Source organism: Chrysemys picta, chromosome 4 (assembly GCF_011386835.1).
Source record: "Chrysemys picta bellii isolate R12L10 chromosome 4, ASM1138683v2, whole genome shotgun sequence".
NCBI lineage: Eukaryota > Metazoa > Chordata > Testudines > Emydidae > Chrysemys > Chrysemys picta.
This window is the reverse complement of record NC_088794.1, coordinates 39387756-39414206: the sequence shown is the minus strand read 5'-3', so window position 1 is coordinate 39414206 and position 26451 is coordinate 39387756. Positions and strand designations below refer to the sequence as shown.

The following is a 26451-nucleotide window of genomic DNA, read 5'->3' as shown; positions in this document are numbered from 1 at the left end:
AGGGGCCAGAGAAGCAGGTCACTGCTGGAAGCGGAGTCACAGAAGCAGCCCGCAGAGCAGACCTGTCGTGGGAGGAGAGCTGCAGCAACCAGAGCCAGAGAAGCAGCCCACGGAGCTGGAAGCAGAGCATCAGCAGCAGCCGTGCTGAGGCAGAGTGGAGCTGGAGCTGAGACAGAGTGCTGGAGCTGGGGCTGGAGCAGTCTGGAGCCAGGTGTGGTGAGCAGCTGGGGAGAGCAGTGGGCCCAGCGCAGGGAGATGCCCCAGCCAAGCGGCCCTGCAGGCCACACTTGGAGGGGGATCGTAACCCTGATGGGTCGGGGGCAACGCTGGGAAGAGGGGTCCTGCCACCTAGAGCCTGAGAGTGTGTCCACTGCCAGAGCAAGTGTCCAACCCGCAGCATCTCTGCAGCACAGCCAGGGCCTGAGAAGGAGCCTGGGACCTACAAGGAACAGACTGAACTGCCCTGACCTTCCAGAGACACTGTTTGTGATGTTCCCTGCCACAGAGCGGGGTGATATTTTCCTTTAACTTTTCCCATTTTTCCTTATTGCTTTTTAAATTAATGCTGATTAGATAAATTGTATTTGATTTAAACTGTATGTAATGATCAGTGGGTCAGGAAAGTGTCCAGTGCAGAGAGAGTACCCCAGAGTGGGGACACCCTAGCCCCTGTCCTAGGTGACCACTGATGAATTTTTTTTTAAAGTGAATATGCTCCAACCTTAAAGGTCAGGGGTCAAATTCATTGCAGCTATAAGCAGCTGTAACCCTGGGCTTTAGTTCCACAAAATCTGGATTTGGGGCATTTTTTCCCCATAGTGAAAAGGTCTCAGCAACAATGTTGTGACTTAATTTCTGGACACATCTACACTACGGAAAAGTAGCCGTGTTCATTTCAACCAACTACCCTGAAGTGAAACTAAAATGTGTCCTATCTACACTAGGATTTTACAGATAAACAATCTTCTTTTAACACTTTTTCTTTCTTTTCCTTAAGTGTGGACATGGCATTGGTGGCCCAGTTAACGCAACTGCAGCATGCTTTTTACGCTATCATAGTTTTGAGTCAGGGACTGCATCTGTCTACACACGCATTCAACATGTAGCATGTGAGACAAGCCCATGGGCTGCATTAAAGGCAGTGTATAATTCAGTATATAACATCCTGCTCACTTAGGCTGTTTTCTCAGCAGCTAGGATGGCTCATTGGTCTGTTTAACAAAGAAGGATTTCTGATGTTAGAAAAAATGCTCCCTGCACCCTGTGTTCTTGGGCTAGCAGTAGCCATGGATGCCATTTTTACCCCAGGAATTTATTGTATTAGCTAGGATATCTATAATGGAAAAAAGGGGAAGGCAATTTTAACTTAAGACCCTCTGCTCGGGGGCTAGGAATGAGGAGGTGGAGGGAGACGGGCTGTCTATAAATTAAGGCAGCCAGGGAGGGGTGAAAGGAGATCCTTAATTTTGCCTGTTTGATGCAGTTACAAAGGAGGGGTTGGCCATAAAGAAAATCACTCAAAACTGCGTTACTTAACTTATTCAGAGAAAAGCAGGGGTGGAGGCGGGGTCCCTGGGGCTAGAGGGAAGGGGAGTGGGACGGGCTCCACCCAGCCGGACCCCCTGGCTCAGCACCCGGGTGGCGGGGCGGTTCTAGGGGAACTAATTACATCAGAGGCAGCAGCGGGAGAGGTGCAGGCTCCGCCCAGGACATGACCCAGCCCTAGAGCCGGGCGGTACGCTACGCTACAGGTTCTCGTGATTCCAGGCCCGGCAGGCAGCTCCTCGGGACGCGCCATGGGAGCCGGGCGCTTCTTCCTGCTGCTACTGCTGGGGGTGAGTGCGGAGCAGCGCGGGGGGCGGCTCTCCTGTCCTTTGGGGGGAGGGCAGCGGGCCATGCTGATCGCCGGGCACCAGGGCTCTGCAGGGGGGCTGCCCGCGCCCCCGCAAGCAGCAGCCGGGAACGCCCAGCCTCCTGCCTCGGCCCATTGACGGGCTGGCTGAGCTCCAGGGAGCGTTCCCGCAGGCTCTGGGCGCCGGGTGGGGGACACTGCTTGGGGGACGGAAAAGGGGTTTTGGTTGGGGGGGAAGGCGGAATCCCCTGCGGCCAAGTGTTTCCCGGCTGCCGGTGCAGGCTTTCCTGTGTTTGGGGCGGGGATGGTCTCTCTTGCTTTAAGAAAAACTTTTCAAATCTATTGAATAATAGAAACTAACTCCCTGAAATGCCGAGCCGTGTGGAGGGTTGCCAATTTTGGTTGGACCTAATACCCGAGATTTCATCACATGACATAAACTGTAATTAAATATGAGTCATTAATTTCTGGAGATTCCAGGACTATCCTGGAGTGTTAGTTGGCAACCTTAGTCATGTGGCACGTGGGCTTGGTTTTATAGGGGACCAGGAGAGAAGTTCAAAGTTTTAGTTTTTTCTCTGTGTCACAGCAAAGGTGTGTCTGGAGCTGGCTTGATTGCTAATCAGAGGAGATCAAACAAGAAATTGGCTTTTCCTAATCCTGGCCTGGCCCTTAATCACAAGTGTTCAGACCATTTCCCCCATCAATTCCTAGCTGCAGAAAACATCAGTGATGTGTGCTAGCCTGCCAGGACGATGCATGTCCTCCCAGCTCCAGGAACTGACCAGAGTCACACCTTTCCCTTTTCACAAGTCAGACACATCTGAGTCACAGAAGCAATGTGGGCTCAGACCAGCAGCCCCCTAAATTTGGTCTCAACCTGCCCCTGGTTCCACTGTGCTGCACTCTGGAATGCCAAACTGGCCCTTTCCTGTGTGTCAGGGGGCGCCTATTATTAGCTCTGTAGCTGTTGCCGTGATAAAAGAAGAACTTCTAAGTTCTCTTGATCCTGTATGTTTCAGAAACAAAAGCTCTTTCAGAGAAAGAGGGGGTTTGATAAAGCATCTATCAGTGGAAGGGGTCAGGGATGGATGGTCCTTGAGTTTTGTTTTAAACGTAAACTCCCTAAATTCTGTTTTTACAGTTCCTCCTACGATTTAGCTTGGCCTTGCTATGCTGCTTGTATTTGCTGTAGAGCAGGGGTTCTCAAGCTGGGGGTTGGGATCCCTCAGGGGGTCACAAGGTTATGACATGGGGGGTCGCGAGCTGTCAGCCTCCACACCAAACCCTGCTTTGCCTCCAGTATTTATAGTGGTGTTAAATATATAAAAAAGTGTTTTTAATTTATAAGGGGGGTTGCACTGAGAGGCTTGCTATGTGAAAGGGGTCACCAGTACAAAAGTTTGAGAACCACTGCTGTAGAGGCTCCAAGTAGGGATCAGGAACTCCTTTTGCTCTGCTCTGTATAGCATACATATAACAAAAGGCAGGTCTGTGCCCCAAAGAGCTTACAATCTAAATATGTAATGAGACAAATACATGCATACAGATGGAGGAGCACAGGATGACAGGGGGAGACAATTTTTCTATCAAACTAGCTACTGTCTCCCAAGGAGGTGAATTAACTACCCTTCCTGTAGGAAGTGTCTACACTGAAGCGTAGACCAGCCCCAAGACAGACTGAGTCCAGTGTGCTATAGGAAGGCTGTGTTGGAGCTGGGAATTAAACCCAGTCTCCTGAATCCTGGGCTAGAGCACTAACTCCTGGGCCATCCTTTCTCTTGGAAATCAAAATCATGAGTCATTGACAAATTGCTAAACAGCTCTGTGCCTCGGTTTACCTAATGTAAAGTAGGGATTCATATTCATCTCCTTGCTTAGGATGTTGAAAGGATTTTTAATTAATGTGTTTTTTAAAGTCAACATGTAGATCCTCAGGAGAAAGGTACTACTGAAGTGTGTATTTACTATTTATTTTATTTAGTAACAAATTTAATTTTCTTTTGCTAGGGATCCAGTTTCTCAGCATGTGTTATTGGCCTGAGATGTGGGTGTACTGTATATTTAGTACAAAAAGGCAGGGAGAAGTGTTATAGGTAACCTATAAAAAGGGGAGAATTGGGGAGTTGCCCCTTTTTGCTTCTTTATGTTGTGTGAAGGTGGCCTGAAAGTTGTGATATGGGTTTTTTTCTCTTGTAATACTCTGCCTTGTTTTTTCATGCTGGAAATTGAGGTCCTTGGTAGGCTGGAAGACTGGGAAACTAAAGCAATGGTAATGTGAACTAATAGTCAAAGAGATGTGGAGTTCTAGTCACACCGTCAAACACTTTCATTTTGCTTTTTTTTGTTTGTTGACGTTTATTTAACTTGAGTTAATGCTGTTGCTCCTTCTGCTGAGGTAATAGAGCACACAATAGACATGCTCTTAGGCCTGCCCAGTGATCCTGCAAAATCAAGAAAGACCAAACTTGATATTCCTGACTCTTCCAGAGTTGGGGGAGGGGAGGAAATCTTAAAACCCCAAAACTCCTTTCAGGCTTCCTTTATACGCCATAAAGGGCACAGGCCTAATCTTAAAAAAATGATCTTTTGCAGGTCACCTTTAGGCATTCTTGCAAAAACAAAGCCCACTTTGAGATTACAGTGTGGTGTTTTTTTTGGTGGTGTTTTTTTAATATATTCTGTTGCTTGCTTTACATTGCTCATGCCCCCATCATGCTGTTTTACCCTTACTGAACCATTGCAGGTACTTGTGACTTGAAAACTTAGCAAGAGGGAATTTGTTTCTCCTCTATTTCTGATTGAGTTATTCTAAAGACTTCAACATGTCCTTAGGCCTCTCACTGAGAATGTACAATGTCATGGGGGGTTTGTTCATTCGACACATTGACGTGTATTTTCCATAGGTTGAATCATCAGCAATATCTGAGAGTAGAGCTGAGCCAAGCAGTCGCAACTGTGGTGATGGAAAATATCTGCATCAAGGCTACTGCTGTAAATACTGTCCTGCTGGTAAGCACTTAGTGATCTGTAGTTCACTTGGCTAACAAAGCATTTTTCAGAGACCATGTGTGTACTGGTTGGTTTTTATGCTATAAGATAAAAACAATGAGAGAACAATACATATTTGCAAAAGCCAGTGAGGGCCATTTTATGCTGTTCCTCCTCCTATTCAGCGATGCAGCTCACTTTATAATGGTGTCCAATTTTTCACAAAATAGGGTGTGCCTGGGTGACCTTGGCAGTCGGTCAGGAAACGTGGGCATGCTATAAAAGGCAGAGTCTAAGTCAATACTAAAGGAAGCTGTTATAGCTTTGCAGGGTGGATAAAAACCAATGTGTTTTTTTAATCAGGGTTTTTTTTTTATTTAAATTGATTTTTGGATAGGTTTTTTCCTCAAAAAGCATTTTATCTAAAGATAGTTTTAATTAAGATACATTATAGCTCAAAGATCTCTCATCATGGAATGGGTATTATAAATTCTAATTCTATAGTATGAGACCATATATTCATGTAATGTTTAAGAAAAGTTTTGTAAATGAGTTCCAATAGTTCATGGATTAGGGACCCAATCTTATGGGGTTCCACAGACTTCTGTATAGATTATTTAGGTTAATCTTTCTATCTACCCAATGGGCCTCTGTGCTCAGTCTAGAAGATCCCATCAGAGATGCTTAGTTTTGCAGTTCTCAAACTGTGGATTTGTGTCAGAAGTAACATGCTTGTTAACAGCAAAAAGTATTTTAAATAAATAAATAATATCTAGAGGTGAGAACTAACAGACCTCAACTCTATTATCCCTGTGCAAATTTGTGTATACAGAGTCAATCCCTTACCTCTCTCTAAAAGTGCAAAGTTTCAAAAAGTTCAATGAATAAAAGATTGTAGGGGGCAGAATAGATCTGGAAAGGAAAAGTCTGGAGATAAATGTGAGAAGCGAGGGACATATGCTTGTTTTGTTAAAATATTATGTGTTTGCTGTTGAAGAAAAAAATCCAGAATACTTAATGTTGTTGTTTTTTAGTTAAATAAAACAATTTAAATGTCTGTCTGATGATGTTCTCCTCCTAATACAACATGGCAAGAAAATCCTCCAAATATTAATGATTAACCTGTTGAATTGGAGGTAGTTCACTCCCAATGACTTCATAAATATCTGCTTCAATTACGTTTGGTAAATGAAATAACCAAACAATCATTTCTTTTCTGATATAGTTGTAAAACTAATCTGAAAAGTTTTCAAAATAAATCACTGTTTTAAAGTGTATAGTATGTACCTTCTAAAAATGAAACCTACATCTATCTCTGAGTTGTGAAGAATATGTATTAAGGTTATAACAATCAACAAGAATGCACTTCTATGAAGAAAACCATGATTAAATAGTCTTCCTGACTAGTGATTTAAACCAACTTTGATTTAAATCAAATTCACCCTGCAGCTTTGTCTGAACTCTTGAAAACTGAGCCAATGCCCTGACCACACATTTTATTCCCCCAGCATCACCTAATTGTAATAATGCTTGTCAGATACAAACACTCAATACCACCACTCAGCAGAAATTGTATGTATTTTAAATCTACATGCAAAACTTTCTTTATTTTGTCAACTATATGCATGTCCATCTTGGAGATGGGTGTAAAATTAATTCATTCTTTATAGGGCCATTTTCACTTAGCTTTGTGGCAAGCTGCAGTCTATCCTCAGTTTGTTATAATCTCATGAGGGTTTCCCTGTGGATTTCTTAAATCTTGTGAGTGAATTTAGTACTCAAGTATCAAATTCACCCTTGCACAGAGACCTTAAACAAGGCATATACATTATTTGAATGTGACTTGAGCCCTGTTTTAAGGACTTAGGCCATGATTGTGCAGTTGATAGCAGATGGGCATAGCGGCCTATCTGAGTGCTCTCCAAAGGCTCAACAGTTCACCCACATGGTATGAACCGCAAGAGCGGAGCCACAAGTAAGATTTAAGTGCAGTGTAGGTCTCATGTGGGATGGATTTCACTCAAAGTGAGGAGGTAATGACACTGGTTTCAGAGAGAGACAATGTTAGCCAGAGCTGTATGAGCTCCCCTACACACTATCTACCACATCAGTCTCACCTAGGGTGACCAGATGTCCCGATTTTATAGGGACAGTCCCGATATTTGGGGATTTTTCTTATATAGGCTCCTATTACCCCCCCACCCCCTGTCCTGATTTTTCACACTTGCTGTCTGGTCACCCTAGTCTCACCTGAGGCACTTTCACTAATCTATTTCTAGCCTGTTCTGAGCACAAACTGTTAGTTGTGCTGAACTATAACAAACTGCTTATTAACAAATAGGGATGTGCATACGTGTCCAAATAGAACTAAGAAAAACATTGAAACAATTATTTTATTGCTAAAACCTTCCATTTAAAAATAAAATACAGACATCTTTATAAGTAGAGCATATCAGAAAAATGACAAAAACACAGGGAAATATTATTGATGGAAACTTTTGTAAAACATTTTCCCCTCTATCTATAGAGGAGGAAAAACCCCAAGCCTATTGGCCTCTTATTACTAGTTATTTACTTGTTTTTCTAATGTTATCTGGCCGCTGACGTCTAAGTGTTCTTCCTGGTTTTGTTGCGTATACTTAATCTCATTCAGCTCCACTCCTTGCAAGGAGTGGCTGAAAGGAGTCATGTTGCAGTACGCTTGAATCCAGTTAACTGTATCCTAATACTACTTGAGATATACAGCTATAGTGTTGAATTTCTGCTTCTCCCTTTATACAGGCACTTATGTTAGTGAACACTGCAAGGTTCCACATACTGAAGGAATTTGTTACCCTTGCACAGATGGAGAGGATTATACTGCTCATGCAAATGGCCTAGACGAATGCATACGATGTAAACTGTGCAAAGAAGGTATAGTACAAAGCTCGGGCTGATCTGTAAATATGTTTGGGTTGCTGTGGGCAAAAGCTTTGATATTCTTTGTTCCGCAGAAAAATCTGTTGCCTCAGTCCCATGGCTTATTTTCACAGATTTAAGAACACTTACACTTTTTTTTTTTTAAATAACTTATGCGTGGTAGAAAAGAAATCACAAATTCAGTTTGATTACATATGTAACTTGTATGATTCTTATTTTTCTCAGATCAAGTAACTGTGAGCACCTGCACTTCGACGAGAAATACTGAATGTCAGTGCAAGCCAGGCTATTTCTGTCCTACTCTAGGCTGTGAGATGTGTTACAGATGCAAGTCAAAGTATGTACAATAACTGATTTAGGCAGTTGTCTTCCATATAGTACAGTAAAATGTAGAACCTAGCTCCTCTAAATGCTTACCCACATGTTTACCTTTCGACACGTGAATAATCCCATTGAAGTCAATGGGGTTGCTCGTGTTTGAAGTTAAACGCATGCCTGAGTGTTTGTAGGATCAGTGCCTAGAACTGCATGTATATAAGTATTGCTGTTCTGTTGTGATGCTTCTGCCTGGACACAAATGTTCCCAACGTGTTTCCTGATTCCTTCACCTGCCACATTGAATAGACTTTGGAGGGCTACCAGTTAGGACAGCTAATGTCAGTAGAGCTACCCAGAATCTTATAAGATGGGACCAACTATTGAAGGAGACTAATTATGTGCGTGACTACTTAACACTTCCTCTCAGTATTATTTCCCTTTGAATAAATATTTGTGTACATTAATCTCTCCCCATGGACTTCTGTGTTTTTGCTGTGCTGCCACATAATCTTCTAGCATCCTTTATTCTTCATCTGTTTTTTCAAGTACTGTTTCTTAATGATTGGTGAGAACAGACTACTTTTTTTTTTAATTTGCACATTCTGTCCATGTATATAAGTTATTCCTGTGAGAGTAGGAGTGAGCACGAGTACAGATTTGATTTTGTAACATAATTATATTTTTATCATCAATTTTAGGTGCCCAGAAGGGAAAGAAATTGTACAAAAATGCAATGCTACAGTTGACCTGGAGTGTGGCCATCCTCCCATAGGTACAGTATAAACTATGCTTAGGGAGCTCTGATGACTTTCTGACTCTTCGTAGGTAATTCAAAAGCAGATTATAAAAGTGAGGCTTTGAAATCCTACTTTTAAGTGTTTGACGAGCCTATGTAATTCACACTGGCAGCCGCTAGATGGAGACAAAGACTCTCCAAGTGTGGGTTGTGTAACCAACCAATATTTGTGGTGATATTTAAACTAGTACAGGGGACTTGTCTTTGTAGAAAGGATTACATAGTGGACACGCCTTTCCAAGGTGTCACTTTAACACAGTTGAAAGCTATAGGTAGTATGCCTGTTAAATATTAAAACCTGAAAAATATCTGTTTTTTGGCATAAATCTGAAAAGATCAAATGCATTGAATTTATTTCCCCCTGTAGATTCCCTTCTTCTAGCTTTTAATTTGCACTGATACACACCAGCACCTAGATACTCTAATGGTGTATTAATATCTGAGAGATGGTGGTTTTCTTGGGGCAGAGACTAGAGGTGTCACTGTAACAAACTGCTGAATTTCACAGGCATTAGTCTATATTGTTATCTGCAGCATCAACATTCTTACACTGCAAAAACAACTGTCTTATGGGTGGCTTTTGTATTTCAAGCTTGCTTGCTTTTTTTTGCAGGGACTGCGACTACTACAGGTTGTATTGCTGGGGTCATCGTGTTCATTGCTTTTGTGGCTGGGTGCCTTCTTTTATTTAAGAAAAGGATATCATATAATAAAACAAATAAAGGTAATTAAAATTCCTTTCCATGGATAACCTGAGATACACAGAGACTCAAGTTTCCAAAGCTAAACGAAGTAAGAACTGAGGTTGTCCTTATGGCTTCTGTCCGCCCTCGCTCCAAGCCTTTGCACTGCTCCCAGAAATGGCTGGCATATTCCTGCGGCCCCTGGGGAGGGGGTCTCCATGCGCTGCCCCTGTCCCAAGAGCTGACTCTGCAGCTCCCATTGGTCGGGAACTGTGGCCAATGGGAGCTTCGGGAGTGGTGCCTGTGGGCAGCAGCGCGTGGAGACCCACTGGGCCCCCCGCCTAGGAGCCGCTGCCAGAGGGGTGTGCCAATCGCTTTTGGGAGCCGCCCGAGGTAAGTGCTGCACCCCTGCCCCACCTAGAGCCTGCACCCCAACCCCCTGCCCCACCTAGAGCCTGCACCCACACCCAAACTCCTTCCCAGATCCCGACCCCACACCCTCTCCTGCACCCCAACCCCCTGCCCCAGCCGAGCCCGCACCCAAAGTCCCTCCCAGAGCTTGCACCCCACAGCCCCTCCTGCACTCCAACCCCCAGCCTAGAGCCTGCATCCCAACTCCCTCCCAGAGCTTGCACCCCACAGCCCCTCCTGCACTCCAACCCCCAGCCTAGAGCCTGCATCCCAACTCCCTCCCAGAGCTCGACCCTGCACCCCCTCCCACACTCCAACTCCCTGCCCCAGCCTGGTGAAAGTGAGTGAGGATGGCGGAGATCAAGCGACGGAGGGAGGGGGGCTGGAGTGAGCAGGGGGCGAGGCCTTGGAGAAGGGGCAGGACGGGTGAGGTCTCAGGAGAGAGACAGGGCAAGGGTCTTTGGGTTTGTGCAATTAGATAGTTGGCAACCCTACCGGGCAGGCATATAGAAGCCCAGGTCGTGCTGGAAGAGCGCGCCCAGCCAGCACAGCTGGCAGCTCACTGGGCACCAGCCAGCACAGGTGCAGCACTGCCCAAATGTCAGATGGACCGCGTCCGCGCAGGCGTGGCTTGTGTGTGCTTGGGGGCCCATTGACTGTTCTGCCCTGGGACCCAGAATTGCTGTCAGCGAGCCTGCTTCCATCCTAGCTGCATCTACAGCAGGAGTTTTGGTTGACCTAATTATGTTGCACAGGGCATGACATTTTTCACAGCCCTGAGTGATCTAGCTAGGTTGACCTAAGTTTTAGCTGTAAACCAGGTCTCTGACTAGCTTTTGGAACTGAGGCCTAAAAAATGTTAAAGATCATAAACTCTGAATAGATTAAGTGGAACTAGACCCCAAATGGAACTCTTGGTTAATATCTATCTAGTATGTACAGTATGCCTCATCCATTTGTGCTCCAGTAGATTTGGCCAGAAGGGAGTCCTTCAGTTCCTTGAACTTGGTAACCTGTAGAGCAGGCTGACTACATTGAAACTTCTGGTTGAGATTGAGAATCTGTGTCAGAGCGTTATGCAGTGTAACCAATGTACTAATTCAGCTATATTTAAACAATATAACTTCTTAGAGAGAGTTTAATTTATATTCTTCATCTGTTTCAGAAAACAAAGATACAGAAAAAGATGTGGTAAGTTTCCTTTGGACACATGCCATTTTTTCTTTTACCTGTATGTTAGTTTCAATTTAATTAAATTTTTTTTATGCAATTATCTGTTTAACTATAGATGATACACACCTTAGTCACTTTCTCTGCCCTGATTGCTGTTGTATATTGGGACACTTTTCTTCACTTCATACAAAAAAAACAAAACTTTTAGGTCATCTAGTTCACCTCCTGTTAATGTTGGATTGTTCTCTACAATATAATGTATTCTTTAGTGTCTTGTTTAATTTCAAATGCCTGTTATGATGGCGCTTCCAGTACTTCTCTTGGAAGAATATTTCAGAGCCGTAATACGTCTCTATCAGGAAGCTTTTTCCTGGTAACCTAACTTTTTCATTCATTTTTTTAACTACATACCATTATTTCTAGTTATATCACCTTGTAATGTCCTAAATAGTTCCGCTTACATATTAGCGTTTACACTCTTCAACTGTATATCAATAGTTATATCTTTCCCCTAGTACCCAATCATTAGTCCGTGTTTAGCTTCTTTCTCTCACTTTAAAAATAACTTGTGTTCTTACATGAGTAGTTCCATTTGAGGTTGATAGAACTCATAAAGTGACCAAGATTTTTACCCTAATCTCTGTTCATAAATCAGTCCCTCTATGGGGTCCTGATCCATGCTTGGTGTTTGGAGACACTGTCACAATACAAATAAATAATAGCCCCATCATTTTTGCTGCTCTCCTTGGAACACTGCAATTGTAAATATCACTGTGATATTGAGATGCTAAGAACTGCACATCTTACTTAAAGACAACCTGCTTAAGGAAAATAGTAATTTGTAGGGAATTTTGGCAAAATCTTCAGTTTCTCTGTTAAGTATGTAAGGCGCTCCAATTTTTGTATTTGGATTAAAGTGTAATACTAGATATAATTGGAAGGCACAGATAAGAGTGTCTGTTACCTTTTTAATACAGACTTTTACTTAAATAATAGTAAGTAGAGAGACGGTTCAAAGACATTTGTTTATTAACTGCTGTTCCTAGGACAAGTTTAAAAAAGAAAAAAAACCAAAACTCAATTCTGCAAGATGCCTTAGGGAAGTCGGTCACTTTAAACTGTGTGTGAAACTTGAGGCCCATAGTATGTGGCTCAACTATCTGAGCACCCACCTGTGTTTTGTCATTGTTTTTGTTCTGAACTTGCTTAGCAAAGCAATAGGTTACAATAAAGATGCAGAGAGAGTACAATCGGTTTAAACTGGGGTAGTGGTAAGAGCTGGGGAAGTATTCTGCTCAGGTTCTCACAAGCCCAGAGCAGATCTCTCTGTTAAAATGATCAGCAGTGAAATAGTTAATGTTTACATTTTTAAATGCAGTTAAACTTCAGAGTTAATACGAAATGTGACTAGCTCACCTCCCTGCCCCTCAGCCTACTTGGCATGGGGTCGGTTATATGGCTGGAGAGTGCAGTTTAGTGCTAAGGGAGTTATTGTAGCCTTTTTCTTAAAAACACCAAAATCCTATTTTCAACAGATGTGGCTCTCCCCTTGCCTAACTACAGAAGCTCACATGTAACTTCTTTGCTGTTCTGTAAAGGTCTAGTGATTAAAGCTGCTCCTGTTTGTCACTTGTTAACACTTCAGCTTCTACATTTTTATTTGGGATGTCTTGCTCGCAATGAGACACTAAGTATGAAATGTTCTTCCACTGCAAGGTTCTTGAGAGCTTGCCTACAAAGTTATGTATGCTTTAATAGAACACTCTTAATTAGCACTCTTTAATAGGTCACTCTTATTCCTTACAGGAGTCTGAGGATAGCACTGAAATTTTCTTTGCACCAGAAATGGAGAATGCTAACGCTAGTGCATCCATTTTAGAGATCCAAAACTCTGTTCAGAGTCCACCAGTTTTAGTAGTTAATAGTCCTGATTCTGCACTAAGAAATGCGTTGCCTGAGGATACCAGTGTTGCCTTTTCTGAAAGAAGTGGCCTACTAAATAGTGAAAACAACTCATGGGAAGAGTCTTACCACAGGACTGCAGGATATTCAGCACCAGTAAAGCCTCCAGACAAGCCCAATTTTGTCTTTCACCCTGGACAGTCAAATGGTGGGACGTCCGTATCCCGGATGGTAAGTGGGAAATGCTCAGTGTGTCATGAAATCTGTTGTGTAATCTCATGGAAGCAATGTAATAGCTGCTTCTTTTAACATCTAGAGCAGGCCTGCACAACTCGTAAAGTGGCGAGGGCCGTATTACTCCAAAGAAAATAGCTGAGGGCCGTAACCCCCTGAGCGCCGCCAACCCCCCCGCCCCCAGCACCGCCCGCCCCACAGAAACAAACCCTCCTTCCCCAGCGCTGCCCCACCGAAACAGCAATATTGAACCTCAGTAATATGTTATAGCGGGCCCCTAAGGTAGTATAATTAAGGTAAAAGAAAAATGTCTTTTTGCTAGAAGTAGAATAAGATCTCCCCCCCCCCCCCCACTTTGTAATTAATTGCCCTGTTGAATGAATGAGGTGTGAATGAGGAAGGTGTGGAAGGCAGGCACCTCCAGACAGCTGCAACCCTTGGAGAGGGCAGGGCCAGCTCTAGGATTTTTGCCGCCCCAAGCAAAAAAATGTTTGGCCGCCTCCCCTTTCTTTTTCGTGCCCCTCTGCCCCTGGCCTCACCCCAACTCCACCCTTCCAAACCCCTTCCCCAAATCCCCAGCACTGCCTCCTCCCCCGGCGTGCCACATTTCACCCGCCCCCCATTGCTTCCTGCGGGCCCCCCGCGACCTCCCGCCCTAGCTCCCCCAGGCGCGCCACCGCTCCGCTTCTCCCCCCTCCCTCTCAGGTGAGGGAGGGCGGAGAAGTGGAGCAGCGGCATGTTCAGGGGAGCCGGTGGAGCAGAGGTGAGCTAGGGTGAGGGGGAGCAGGAAGTAACGGGGGGGTAGAGGAACCACTCCCCGCTCCAGCTCACCTCCCCCGAGCGCCCCGACGCTTGGCTTCTCCTCCCTCCCAGCCTTGCAGCGTGAAACAGCATGGCAAGCCTGGGAGGGAGGGGGGAGAAGCAGAGCAGCAGCGGTGCACTCAGGGGAGCAGGCAGGAGCAGGCGACAGCAGAGCGGAGGCGAGCTGGGGCGGCAAGGGCACTTTTTCCCCATGCTCCGGGTCGGCACCTATGATGGCCAGCGCCAGAATGCCGCACCTAGAAATGTGCTTGTTTTGCTGTTGCCTGGAGCCGGCCCTGGGAAAGGGGATGGGAGCCAGACCAGATCAGTAGAACAGGTCAGCCACTGACTCACCACTGGCCTCCTCAGCCCCCGGCTCGCTTACTCACCCTTCGCCACTGCCTGCTCGCTCGCCTCTTCAGCCCCCCCTCCCTCACCCACCACTTGCCTACTCACCCCCCCCCCCCGGGCCACACAGTGAGCCCATCTACTCAACCCCCGCGGGCCGCACAGTAAGCCCACGTGGGCCGCATGCAGCCCACGTGGGCCGCATGTTGTGCAGGCCTGATCTAGAGCTTCCTAGCTTGCAGAATCAATTGGTAATAAAATAGACCCCACCACCACCCAATAGGATATGAAAGATGCTTATCTTTATTTTTAAAAGGGAGGTATGGGAAAATTTGTATGTTTGTAGAAGTAGTATCAGCAATTTCCATAACTCATCCAGTCAATATGGAAACATTGTTTAATTAAGTGACTGCTATACTCTTCTTTCCACTGCTCAGTACCAACAAGGAAGATAACTTTTTTTGTTTGTTTGTTAATACACCTCTACCTCGATATAATGCAACCCGATATAACGCAGTAAAGCAGTGCTCTGGGGGGGCAGCAGGGCTGCGCACTCTGGTGGATCAAAACAAGTTCAATATAATGTGGTTTCACCTATAATGCGGTAAGATTTTTGGTTCCTAAAGACAGCGTTATATCGAGGTAGAGGTGTACTATGACCGATCTACTGCTGCATCCCTTATTAGCTAGTGGCAGAGCTGGATTTTCTGGCTGGGCAGTTTTGTTTACATTTTATTCAAGTTTTTGAACTTGAGTTTATTCTGTGAAACTTTTGAATTATCATACCTACCTTTATAGATACTGTGAAATCAAATCACCACATCAAGGATAGCGATTGTAAATGAGCAAAGAATATTTTGTTCTGTTTGAATAAACATAGATGTTTATATTGCAGGTCAGGGATTCTGAAGCCAGGCCTGATATAATAGTTAAAGAGCTTTCTCAAGAAGGTGAGTAGTTCAAGTAGCCCATCTTATTAGGGATCTAAAATTGGTAATAGTCAGCAGAGTACTGGGCAAAATGTGACTTTCTGTCTTGAGTTCATTGTATGTAATTATGGGACATCTGAATGAGACAATAATAGATATTAATTTGTTTAAATGTTTACAAACATTTTGTTCTGCTTACTGTATTAGCACTTGCAAACTGCAGATTGTTTGCTGCATTTTAATTATTTTTCTACTTCTAAGAAATTGCTTTAAAAACAAAACACCCTCCGCCCCCCCCCTACACATTTCATAGCAATTACCATATATACTCTTTCATAAGCTGAATTTTTTTTAGTAAAAGAGGGAAGCAGAGATGGAGGTCGGCTTATGAACAGGTATAGAGAGGGAGAGCTGGGACACAGCCTCTCCCCCCAACAGAGGGAGCAAGGAGAGGCAGCACAGCCAGCAGAGACAGAAGGGAAGAGGCTGGGCCAGAGTCTCTCCACTTCTGGCCATGCTGCTCTCCCCCCAGCCTCCAAAGCAGCTGCAGCTCTGGGGCTGGCAGGCTGCAGCTGTGCCGCTTGGCGCGCCTCCCCCCCCCCCCCCCCCCCGAGCACACTGCGGCCAGCCCGCTGGAACATGTGGCCGTGCTGCCCAGTCTGGCCCGCCGGAGCAGGCTGCGGCCGCGCTGCCCAGCCTGCCGGAGCAGCTCCAGCCAGGTCAGAGACATCCTCCCCAGATAAGGTGGAAAGGGATGGGATGGGGAGAGTGTGGGGGTCCTGGGCTAGGGGTGGGGTCATGTGAGGGGTGGTCACAGGGGTTACTCCCCTGACTCCCAGCTTCTCCCCTCAAAAAAATTTCCCCACCAGTTGCTGTCCCAGCCCGTCTGGGTAAGCAGCTGGCGCGCCGGGACACTTTGTTTACTTAGGTTTACCTCCGTGCCTGTGGACGCTTGAGGTAAACAAACCATCTCAGATGACCAGGAGCTTATCCTGATGGCCCGGGAGCCAAAGTTTGCTGACCCCTGAATTATATGGTCGGCTTATGAAATTTCAATTTTTACTTTTCCATCTTGGGGTCAGCTTATAAACAAACCGGTTTATGATTGAGTATATACGGTAATTATTTCTAGATAAGGACATCGCTTTTTCATAATATATTCATAGGGACATGGGACATAGGACTAGAAGTTACATTATGGGTCATAGAGTCCAGTTCCCTGCTATCACAGGCAACCCCTGTCATATATTCATGTTGTTAAAGATCACTATTCAAAGTGTGTGTCAATAACTTTAGGAACAGTAGCTTTTTAGAGCTAACCATGCTCTAGTAAAAGGTCCATTTTATGTACCAGCAGTGTAATCTGTAGCATGTCATGTAAGGACAGAACAGGGGGGGTTTTTTTGTACAGCAGCTTTACCATTCAAACAAATAAAATGCCAGGGTGTATCAGATACCAGTAAATACACCAGTGAACTGGTATATTGTGTGGCACTGAAGGAAGTAAACCATGTTCTGATTGAGGGTACTGGTGATATCAGACTTACCTTGGCAGACTATATCACACTGATAGCTGTGTAGATGGATGGGTAAAATTAATTGCTAAGAGTGGTCAGAAAGCTATCAAACGTGAACAAGGACCTTAAAACTACAGTGAAATCTGTACAAAAGGCATCTTCAATAGGCTATCTCCCATCTTAAGAGACCACTTTAAAGTATGCATATTGACATCTTTTTTAAAAAATTGTTTTGAATAGGAAACCAACTGGTTACTTGTTCCTTGGGTATTTACTGAAAACAGGCTTCACCACTTTTGTTGAACTGAATCTTTTTATTGTATTGACTTTCAATAGTATACACAGGTTTTTGTTTTTAACCTAAAACAGTTCAGGTTGTGCTAATCAGATTCCATAAAATATATGGGTACAACTTGACTTTAAAATCATACTCTCTGCTCCTATCCTACACTTGGGGCCTGTTTACACGGTGCAGCAATGTGTACCAGAGGGGTGAGTTCTAAAGTGCAGCTGTTTCACACTAACTGGCACACACTAAAAGTTCCTAATGCACATTAACATAGTGCAATTTGACCCACACTAAGGAACTTTTAGTGTGTGCCAGCAGGAACTACATGGGCCAGTTAGCATGCAATACGGTGGTGCGCAGAGGAAGTCATACCCCATGGCACTGTGCAGCAACATTATGTAGACAAGACCTAAGTTGTGTGTTAAAGGAATAAAATGATTCCATTTAGAACAAATTAGTCATGATTTTATTATGGCGTAAGAAAATTTCAGGTTTGTGTTTCCTGAAGTCTATGTAATGGTGCATTTCATCTTCTACAGATAGCTACCATACAAAGTAAAACATACTTCTCTATTTGTATTCCCAATTTATCAGTAGCTGGTTGAACAGATACTGTCTAGGCCAGCAATGCAGTGTGGGACTAAATGGGGTATATTGCTGAAATACTCTCTTGTTAAGAGTTTAAGCCCTTAAATCAAATTGTGTGCCAGGGAATGTTAAACTACAAAGGGGAAAGGCAGTAAAATGGCACATGAACTGGATTTATCTGATAACCTATACAAGTGTACATAGGCATCTAGAGAAATGGTCATTTTAAAATGTTCAGTGATGCTTTTTTTTTTTTTTTTTTCCAGCATTAATTGAAAGTTTTTATTATTTTATAAAAGAAGTGCCACCACGCAACTGGAACACATTTATGAGAACTCATCTAACAGATAATGAAATTGATAAAACAACGTTTGAACATCCAAAAAATATTGAAGAGGGATATTATCAGATGCTGATCATTTGGAGAAACAAATTTGGAAATGAGGCTTCCATTATTAAATTATTAGATAGCCTATGGAATATAGGACTTAGAAGGTGTCATGAAAACATAGTAAACCATTTAATAAGTAAGGATATTATAACTCTGCTAGAGGCCAAAGACTAATGAGTATACTATTATCAACAAAAGAATCTGTAAACTCTATAGATACGTTTCTATATGCAACCTTGCTTTAGTGCATGGTGCCAATTTTTTTTATTGTTGGTTTAAGAAAACTTGAAAATATCAACATAAAAACTACTGGTAAAACAAGTAGAGAAATGAGTTCAGATATCTTCACTGCGACTCATGTCATCTGGAATAGCTGAGTCTCAGAAATGTATCTTACAGGACTCTACTTGTCATTCATTAAACATGACAAGGATTCAAGTAGCTGTGTTCACTGAGAATGTGTCCTGAGTTGTAAGACATGGGTACCCTTTTCATGTTCAGTTGAGGAAAGAACATAAGTGTACATTAAACTATATAATAAACTTTGAACGCTGTTATGTCTTGGGAAATGCGAACAGTAAGGGGAACTTCACAGTAACTGGATGGAGTGATATTTGTTATTGAAGGTTTTGAAGTATATTGTCATTTTATCATCTGCCCTGATAAACAGGACCAAACAACATCCAGAATCTTAAGTTATTTTTTATGTGCAGTGAAGAATGTACTTATAAGAACACTGTAATGTGAAGAGATTCATAGAGTTTTATGCCAGAAGGGAACATTAGACCATCTAGTCTGATCTCTTGTATAACTCAGGTAATTAAATTTCACACAGTTACCTTTGTATTGAGCCCAATAATTTGTGTTTGGCTAAAGCATATCTTACAAAAAAAATCCAGTCTTGAAGTGAAGACAGCAGGAGATGAAGAATTCACCACATCCCTTGATAATTTGTTCCAAGGGCTAATTGCGCTCACTGTTAGGAATTTCTGCCTTATTTCTAATTTGAATTTATCTAGCTTTAGCTTCTAGACATGATTCATCTAGTAGAGAAAGGCAAAATAAGAAAGTACCTGGTATTTTCTCCCCATGAAGGTACTTGGATACTGGAATCAAGTACCTCATCTTTTTGATGATAAGAAAGAGCTCTTTAAGTCTTCCACTGTAAAGCATTTTCTCTAGTCCTTGAATCATTTTTGTGGCTCTTTTCTGTAACTTTTCCAATTTTTCACACCAGAACTACATGCAGTATTCCAGTTTCACTGGTGCTGTATACAGAGGTAAAATCATCTCTCTAATCTACTCACTATCCTGTTTATGCATCCAAAAATTACATTGGCCCTTTGCCACAGCATCACACAGGGAGCTTATGTTCAGTTGTTTCTTTACTGCGGCCCTTAAATCCTTTTCATAGTCACTGATTTCCAGGAGACAGTTCCCCATTCTGTAGGTATTGTCTACATTCCTTCTTCCTAGATGTAGAACTTTGCATTTGGCTTTGCAAAGTGCATTTTGTTTGAATGGGCTCAGCTTACCAATAAACAGTAAAAGCAATAAATACATAAGTCTATAAATCTGTTTTTACAGTACATTTAAATGCTGTATTGTTTTTATTGTCCAATCTAAATCTTAAAATTATGCAAATGGAATTTCTACTTAAAACCTATTGTTTATTACATACTTTATATATTTTGCTATTAAAAGATTTTCACTCTTTTAAATGTGCTGTCATTTATGAATGAATATTCTATCTCTAATTTTGAAGGGTTTTTTTTAGTAATTGGGGACTGTGCTTTTAAAAATAATGCTATTAGTAGTATTGGAGCAATTCTGTTTTATGGGCTAAATACATTGAGGTAGCAAGATTAATCATCTACTTTTTCCTGTCCTTGGACTGAACAGAAGAAGTGGTTAGTGACTATTTGTGGTTATGGGACTGTGTGTAATATCTCACATCCTTCAGTAATGACTTTTTGTTGATTAAATTAACAAATTCTTTCCCAAAGCCTCTTTTTAGGCCTGTCTGCGTTAGTGTTTTAGCCACTGGTTTAGCTGCACCAATGTATGTATCTGTGCTAGTGCAAAATTATTTCACTAATGCTGAAAGATTTCATAAGCTTCTTAATGCTTCTAGGATCTCTTTTTCAGCCCACAGGGAGAAAGCACGTTACCAGATGGACCAGAATTTAATGCACTTCAGGTTTCAATCCATATATTAACTTTCGCTTTGCTGAAGTATTATAATATTGAGGAATTGTTACACTATTAAGGGGTAAATAAAGCAAGAAAAATCTGAATTCAATCACTGTGTCCTTGCATATTGTACAGGAACTCCTCACTTAATGTTGTAGTAATGTTCCTGAAAATTTGACTTTAAACAAAATGTTAAGCGAATCCAATTTCCCCATAAGAATTAATGTAAATGAGGGGGTGATGATGATGATTGTGAAGAGTGGTTGAGGTGGAGGAATCCGAGGGTGGGATGTTTGGCAGGGAATGCTTTACTGCTAAATGAACTAGCAATTGACTGAGCCCTCAAGGGTTAACTCTCACACTCTACAAGGCAGCAGGAAAGGAGGGAGGGCAAACAGACACACACACACACCCTGTGTTTGAGAGAAAAAATGTGCATTTCCCCTTTAAGTAGCTGATCCCAGGCTTAAGTACACTGACTTGTTAATTAAATCAGCTTGCTGAGATCTGAGACCGCAGCTACTGCCTAGAAGCTCCCTCTGTTGTGTGTGTCCCCCCTGCAGTATGGAAGATGGGGTAAGTGGGGTGCAGGAGTGGGGGGGGGGGAGGAGACACCCTGACATTAGCTCCCCTCTTCCCCCTCCCCCCATACAGCAAGCAGGAGTCTCTAGGAGCAGCTCCAAGGCAGAGGGCAGGAGCAGCACATGGCAGTGCGGTGAGGGACAGCTGCTGCACAGGGAACTTAGGGGGCCTTCTGGTCAACCCTGATTCCAACCAGCTAGCTGCAGTGGGCTGCTCTTCCTGCAAGCAGTGGGCAAAACAGCTGGCTGCCAAACAACAAGGGAGCATTTCACAACTTTAAACCAGCATGTTCCCTAATTGATCAGCAACTTAACATCGAAACAAGGTTAACTGGGATGACTTTAAGTGAGGAGTTCCTGTACATCTGCGATTGTGTGGCCAGGGAGGTTGAAGTGTTCTCTTACAGGTTTTTGTATGTTGCCATTCCTGATATCTGACTTGTGTCTATTTATCCTTTTATGAGAACACACAATAGCAGATGTAAAGGTAGCCATCTTACAGCAAAAAAACTTCAGGACCAGACTCCAAAGAGAAACTGCTGAGCTTCAGTTCATTTGCAAATTTGACACCATCAGATCAGGATTAAACAAAGACTGTGAATGGCTAGCCAACTACATAAGCAGTTTCTCCTCTCTTGGTGTTCACACTTCAACTGCTAGAACTAACCTCGTTATCTTCAGACTGATTCTTGCCAGCATATTTATACCTGCCCCTGGAAATTTCCATTACAAGCATCCGACAAAGTGGGCATTCACCCACGAAAGCTTATGCTCCAATACTTCTGTTAGTCTTAAAGGTGCCACAGGACTCTCTCTTGCTTTTTATGATCCTCTGGTTGGCGCGGTGGTCCTCAGCCTGTGGGTTGCTTGCAGCCCAATCAACATACAGCTGCAGCCCATGTGACATCCTCAGGGCCATACAGGTAGTGTATATATTGTGTGGAAGCATAACACATGGAGAGCTGCATATGTGGCCCTCAATGGTAAATAGGTTGAAAACCACTGGTTTAGAGGAGCATAAACACTTCCCTTCATGAGCTTGCTTATCATGATGCTCTGGCTAGAACTGAAACTAAGTAACATCAGCACTGTTAAAACAATGGCCTACTCCTTACTTTGATTACCAAGGCAGACAAGTATAGATAGGGAAGGGAAAGCAATTTTAATACTCTTGGCTAGGAATCATACCCTCAGCTTAGATTCCTCATTCTGCATGTTTTCTTGATGAGCTGGAAGAAGAGAGTAGGTAAATACAAATCTGGATTTGAAAAAACTTTTCACAGAAAAACAGGGAAGCTGTCATTCTAGAACAGAGCGGTCCCGATCTTGCTAGCAATGACCCTGGCAGGCTGGATCCCTCAGAGTGCAGTAAAACCTGCTGCACTGCATCTATCTCCTCTGTATTTTAATTATGGTGCATCTATCCATTTGACTTCTAGCTGTATTAATTTGCAGCTATGTAATATGAACCCAGGCCTTCAGCTTGGATCTGCAGAGTTGAAGTATTCCTGCAGTGCTCGGGCTGCCTACAACAGTGCTCTTCTGTGCACAAAATATCTATAGTCAGCCAAGTGCCTTCTACAATTCAGTCTCTACCTGCTCTTATCTTAAGCTCCTTATGGCAGCTGTGTCATTATTATAGCAACCATGATGGCATGGGTAAATTGGATGAATAGAAACTAGAATTCTCTGTTGTACCAACTCTTGCGTGATTTTATCCCGACTCTTCTGATAGTTGGTGTTTTCCTTAAAACCCCCGCTCCTGGAGTCATCTGATTCAGAGAGACTCCCACCTTCCGTTTTAAAATACATGCACGTTTCTAGCCTTCGTGGTTGCGGAGAGAAGGTGCCTTGCAAGTGTGACCTGAGGGTGCCCTAAAGGCTCAGCAGCCAGAAGGCAAATATAGAGAACCCATGATTTATTATTTACAACTCATTATTTTATGCCAATATCAGGGTTTTGGGGTTGAGGAGGGGGTAGGGTGACCAGATGTCCCAATTTTATAGGGACAGTCCTGATTGTTGGGTCTTTTTCTTATATAGGCTCCTATTCCCACCCCACCCCGTCCCAATTTTTCATACTTGCTGTCTGGTCACCCTAGGAGGCGTCTGATGCATGGTGTTCAGCATGCCAGGGAGTGGCAGCACTGCCCACCCTGCAGAGAGCATAGCCTCCTGGCCTGGGGTGTGTGCAGGTCCTTCCCCCATTGGCTCAGTGGGGCGGGGAAGCTCTCAGGCTTTAACTCCTGCAGGGAAGGGGGAGCACAGTACCCCTGGCTAGCCCCGCCCCCTCTTTGCAGGGACCAAGCAGAGGGAGGGGGAGGAGCCTCACAAGCCCCGCCTCCCAGAGCCAGGCGAGGGAGGGAAGGAGCTCGCAGACCCCACCTCGGGAAGGGGGGCGGCAGCTGGCAAGCAGAAACAGGACAGGGCCATCCCATTCGCGCACGCGCACTAAGCTCTAATATCGCCGGCTCCGTCACGTGACTCCGGCGGCTTTGGAGGTGCGTTGCTCCCCGTTGCCTGGTTACCTTGCGGTCACCGGAAGTGTCGTAGAGAGGCGGAACAATGGTTTTCCATCCGGACGCGGTCTTGCATCAGCCTGTGAGAGGAGTCGGCTAGACGCGGCAGAACGAAGTAGGAGGAGGGAGCAGGATGGCGGCAGCCGGCGGGGAGTCTAGTAAGTGCCGGGTCCCGGGCTCGGGCGGGCGCGGCCCCTTTAAGGTCGCTCCAGGTGCAGGGTAGTGTGGGGTGTCGTGTCGTGTCTCGGGGTCCCGTCGGGCAGGTGTGCCGTGCCATGGCAACGGGTCACCGCGTCCTCGCGCCCTGCCAGAGCCGTGTGTCCCGGCGTGCTCGCCGCCCGGTGCTGGGGCTGCACATGGTGGAGCGTGATGTCACCGCACCCTGGGGCAGCAGGGTGTCGTGTTGTGCCACCAGTGCCCGGCTCTGGGTCATCCCGAGGCGTAGCTTTGCCCTAATGTGTCGTGGCAGCTCTGTGTTATCCTAGCACTGAATCAAGACGTTGCTGTGCTGGGATGTTGTCACCTTGCTCCTGCAGGATCTGGAATGCCCTGTTATAAACTGCGGTGAGCCTACAAAGGCCAGGACCGTGGCAGGTGTTCTAGCCGTGGTTTGTGACCTCAGATGTTTACTTTTTTCTAATATGTCAGAAAGGGGCAGTATGAATTCTGTGTTGTTTCAGGATCTCGAAGACCTAGTTTAGTGCGTATGAAGGTCACTCGGGTATCTTCCTGCCATATGAATCAGGAGTAGTGAGACACAAAGGCTTAACAGTTTTTGGGACTGAGAAATGTAAAGATATTGGATTTAAAGATACAGCTTTCAAAGGCACAAATGACATTTAGTTACCTAACTACCCTAGGTGCCTAGCTGTTATTTGTGCCTTTGAAACTACACCCTGGGAGGTTAGAGAAGATGCTATCGTGTAACGAGTCCTATGGATCTTAAGCTTCCAAGGCAAGTGTGTTGGGTTAGTGGTAGCACCGTGAGACTCTACAAGGCAAAACTTGGGATACCAGCAATACAAGCCTGAAGTATCATTACTGATATGTAAGTGGCTGGGAACCCCTGTCATATAGGTGAAATATCCTTAAATTCCCATGTTGTCCCTTCTCCTTTGTCTCCTAAAGTTGCTTTATTTCCTGTTCATTAATCATAGTACTGTATGTCAATGGGACGGACTCTTCTAGTGATGGGCTGTACAGGTTATAAGAATCGGTGCAATATGGGGTTTGTTTCTGAGGCATAAACTTGGCACACGTGATTGTGTTTAAAAGCGAAGGAGTGACAGTCTGCATTCCAGACCCCTTACATAAGACCTGTTCTACAGAATATGTCCTACACTCTCCCCATGTGAGCCATATTGTGGAACTTTTTGTGTGCTCCTTCGTCCTGCCCCTTATGTTTCAGGAAGCCTCCTCTCCAAGGGAAGGTCTTAAATAAAAATGTTTGGTTTTGTAAGAAGAGTTTTTGTTGTTGTTGTTTTGGTTTTTTTTTTTTCAGCCAAACTTACCAAAAAGTCTTGCGTAGTAGGATTGCCTATGCTTAAATATGGGGCATGGATGTTCAGGACATTGCTAATTAATATGGGAGCAAGAGCTCAGGCTCTCCTGGAGTAATTGAAAGTATTCTATCTGGGGAGCATCTGGTGTCCTTCCAATCTTCTGAAAACACCAAGTTTTTTTTAAAAATCAGGGTTTATTTTAGTAGAACAATTCAGAGTTTTGCTCTTTTAAGTGATTATTTACTATATATATTGTAGTGCAGCCCCATTGTGCAAGGCACTGTACAAACATAAAACAAAGTGATGGCCCCTCGACACTTAATGAAAATATTACCAGTAGTTCTATTTTACGAGTAAGAATAATATTCTCATATTCACCAAGTGGCTGCCAGTACGCCTCTTCTTTTTCTGATTTATTTTCAACAGCTTAAATAAGAATAATTGAAATATCAAGGCATGAGCTTTCTTGAAAACTTCTGGTTCAGTTTATTATAAGGGCTACCAGTATTACTTATTGCTTAAAAGTCCACTGTTGAGTTCTTTAAAATTTAAATTTTGTTTACTTAAAAATATATATTTGCATAGTCTAATATTATTAAAAAAAATTTCATGAATTTTTGTTTTGAAATTAAGTATTCTCCTCCAGTATTCCACCAAAGTACTGTAACTTCAGGTAAGTCTATGCTGCAAATGCCTTTTGGTGGTGTCTAGCATACATACACTACTTGCCAACCTAGCACGGGTATAAATAGCAGTGTAGATGGTGAAGCACTCCTTAGGCAAATGGAGTACAGGCATGCCTGAGCCCTGTGGGTATGTACTCAGCTGTATCCCTACATGACTCTCTACAGCCCAAGCAGTGCCTCTCTATCTATGGGCCTATTTTTAGTGGTGTAGTGTCCCGCTACCTCCCCACTGCCGGAGCCCTTTTCTGCTGCAGGAAGGTGTTAGAGACTTTTCCTACCACAGGGAAAGGCACATGGAGTGAGGGAGCTGCCGGAGACTTTCTCCACATTCTCCCCTCTGCCAGAGCCTTTCATCGATGCATGTAACTACACACCGCAGTGTGTACATGGTCTGCTTTTCACTGTGGCATGTAACTGCACATATCCTACAGGCCTCTGTAAGTGGTGTGCAATGTAGAGGTAACCTTTGTATTAGTTCATGAGAATTTGAAAGTGAAACTGACTAAAAAACAAAAATGAAACTGACTACATTAGCTTTTGCTTTATTTGAGCCTTCCATCTTACAATCCCTATTGCCAGAAAACAATTTATGCCCCCAATATACATCATTTACATTGAAACATCGTCTGTTTATCTGAATGAATTTCTATACCCTCCATTCTATTTGTGTACATTCTTTCATCCAGCAGTTGCAAAATTATTATGAAAATGTAAAAAGCAACAAAGAGTCCTGTGGCACCTTATAGACTAACAGACGTATTGGAGCATAAGCTTTCGTGGGTGAATACCCACTTTGTCAGACGCCGAAGTGGGTATTCACCCACGAAA

General features: G+C 43.8%; 2 protein-coding genes across 5 annotated transcripts in view; both read left to right on the top strand.

The window, feature by feature from the left end:
* The first annotated feature begins 1672 nt into the window (after positions 1-1672).
* On the top strand, positions 1673-19863 carry LOC101954090 (tumor necrosis factor receptor superfamily member 6-like). The gene is made up of 10 exons (XM_008164493.4): positions 1673-1835; positions 4759-4864; positions 7625-7756; positions 7988-8099; positions 8779-8852; positions 9490-9600; positions 11136-11161; positions 12950-13276; positions 15324-15378; positions 18018-19863. Exons 1-10 carry the CDS (start codon positions 1797-1799, stop codon positions 18314-18316), a joined length of 1281 nt encoding a protein of 426 aa, XP_008162715.2. The 5' UTR covers positions 1673-1796; the 3' UTR covers positions 18317-19863.
* Positions 19864-20842: 979 nt separating this feature from the next.
* Positions 20843-26451, top strand: part of CARS1 (cysteinyl-tRNA synthetase 1) — a 54965-nt gene continuing 49356 nt past the window's right edge. The window contains exon 1 of one of the 4 annotated variants that reach the window (XM_065594714.1): positions 20843-20911. Coding sequence is in view for 2 of the 4 variants with exons in the window: in XM_005293933.5 (XP_005293990.1) it covers positions 23569-23593 (25 nt within the window). In the remaining 2 variants the exon portion in view is untranslated. Of the gene's footprint in view, positions 20912-23379; positions 23594-26451 lie in introns of those variants that run through there. The other 3 variants (XM_005293933.5, XM_008164495.4, XM_065594713.1) reach the window with 3 other exon arrangements.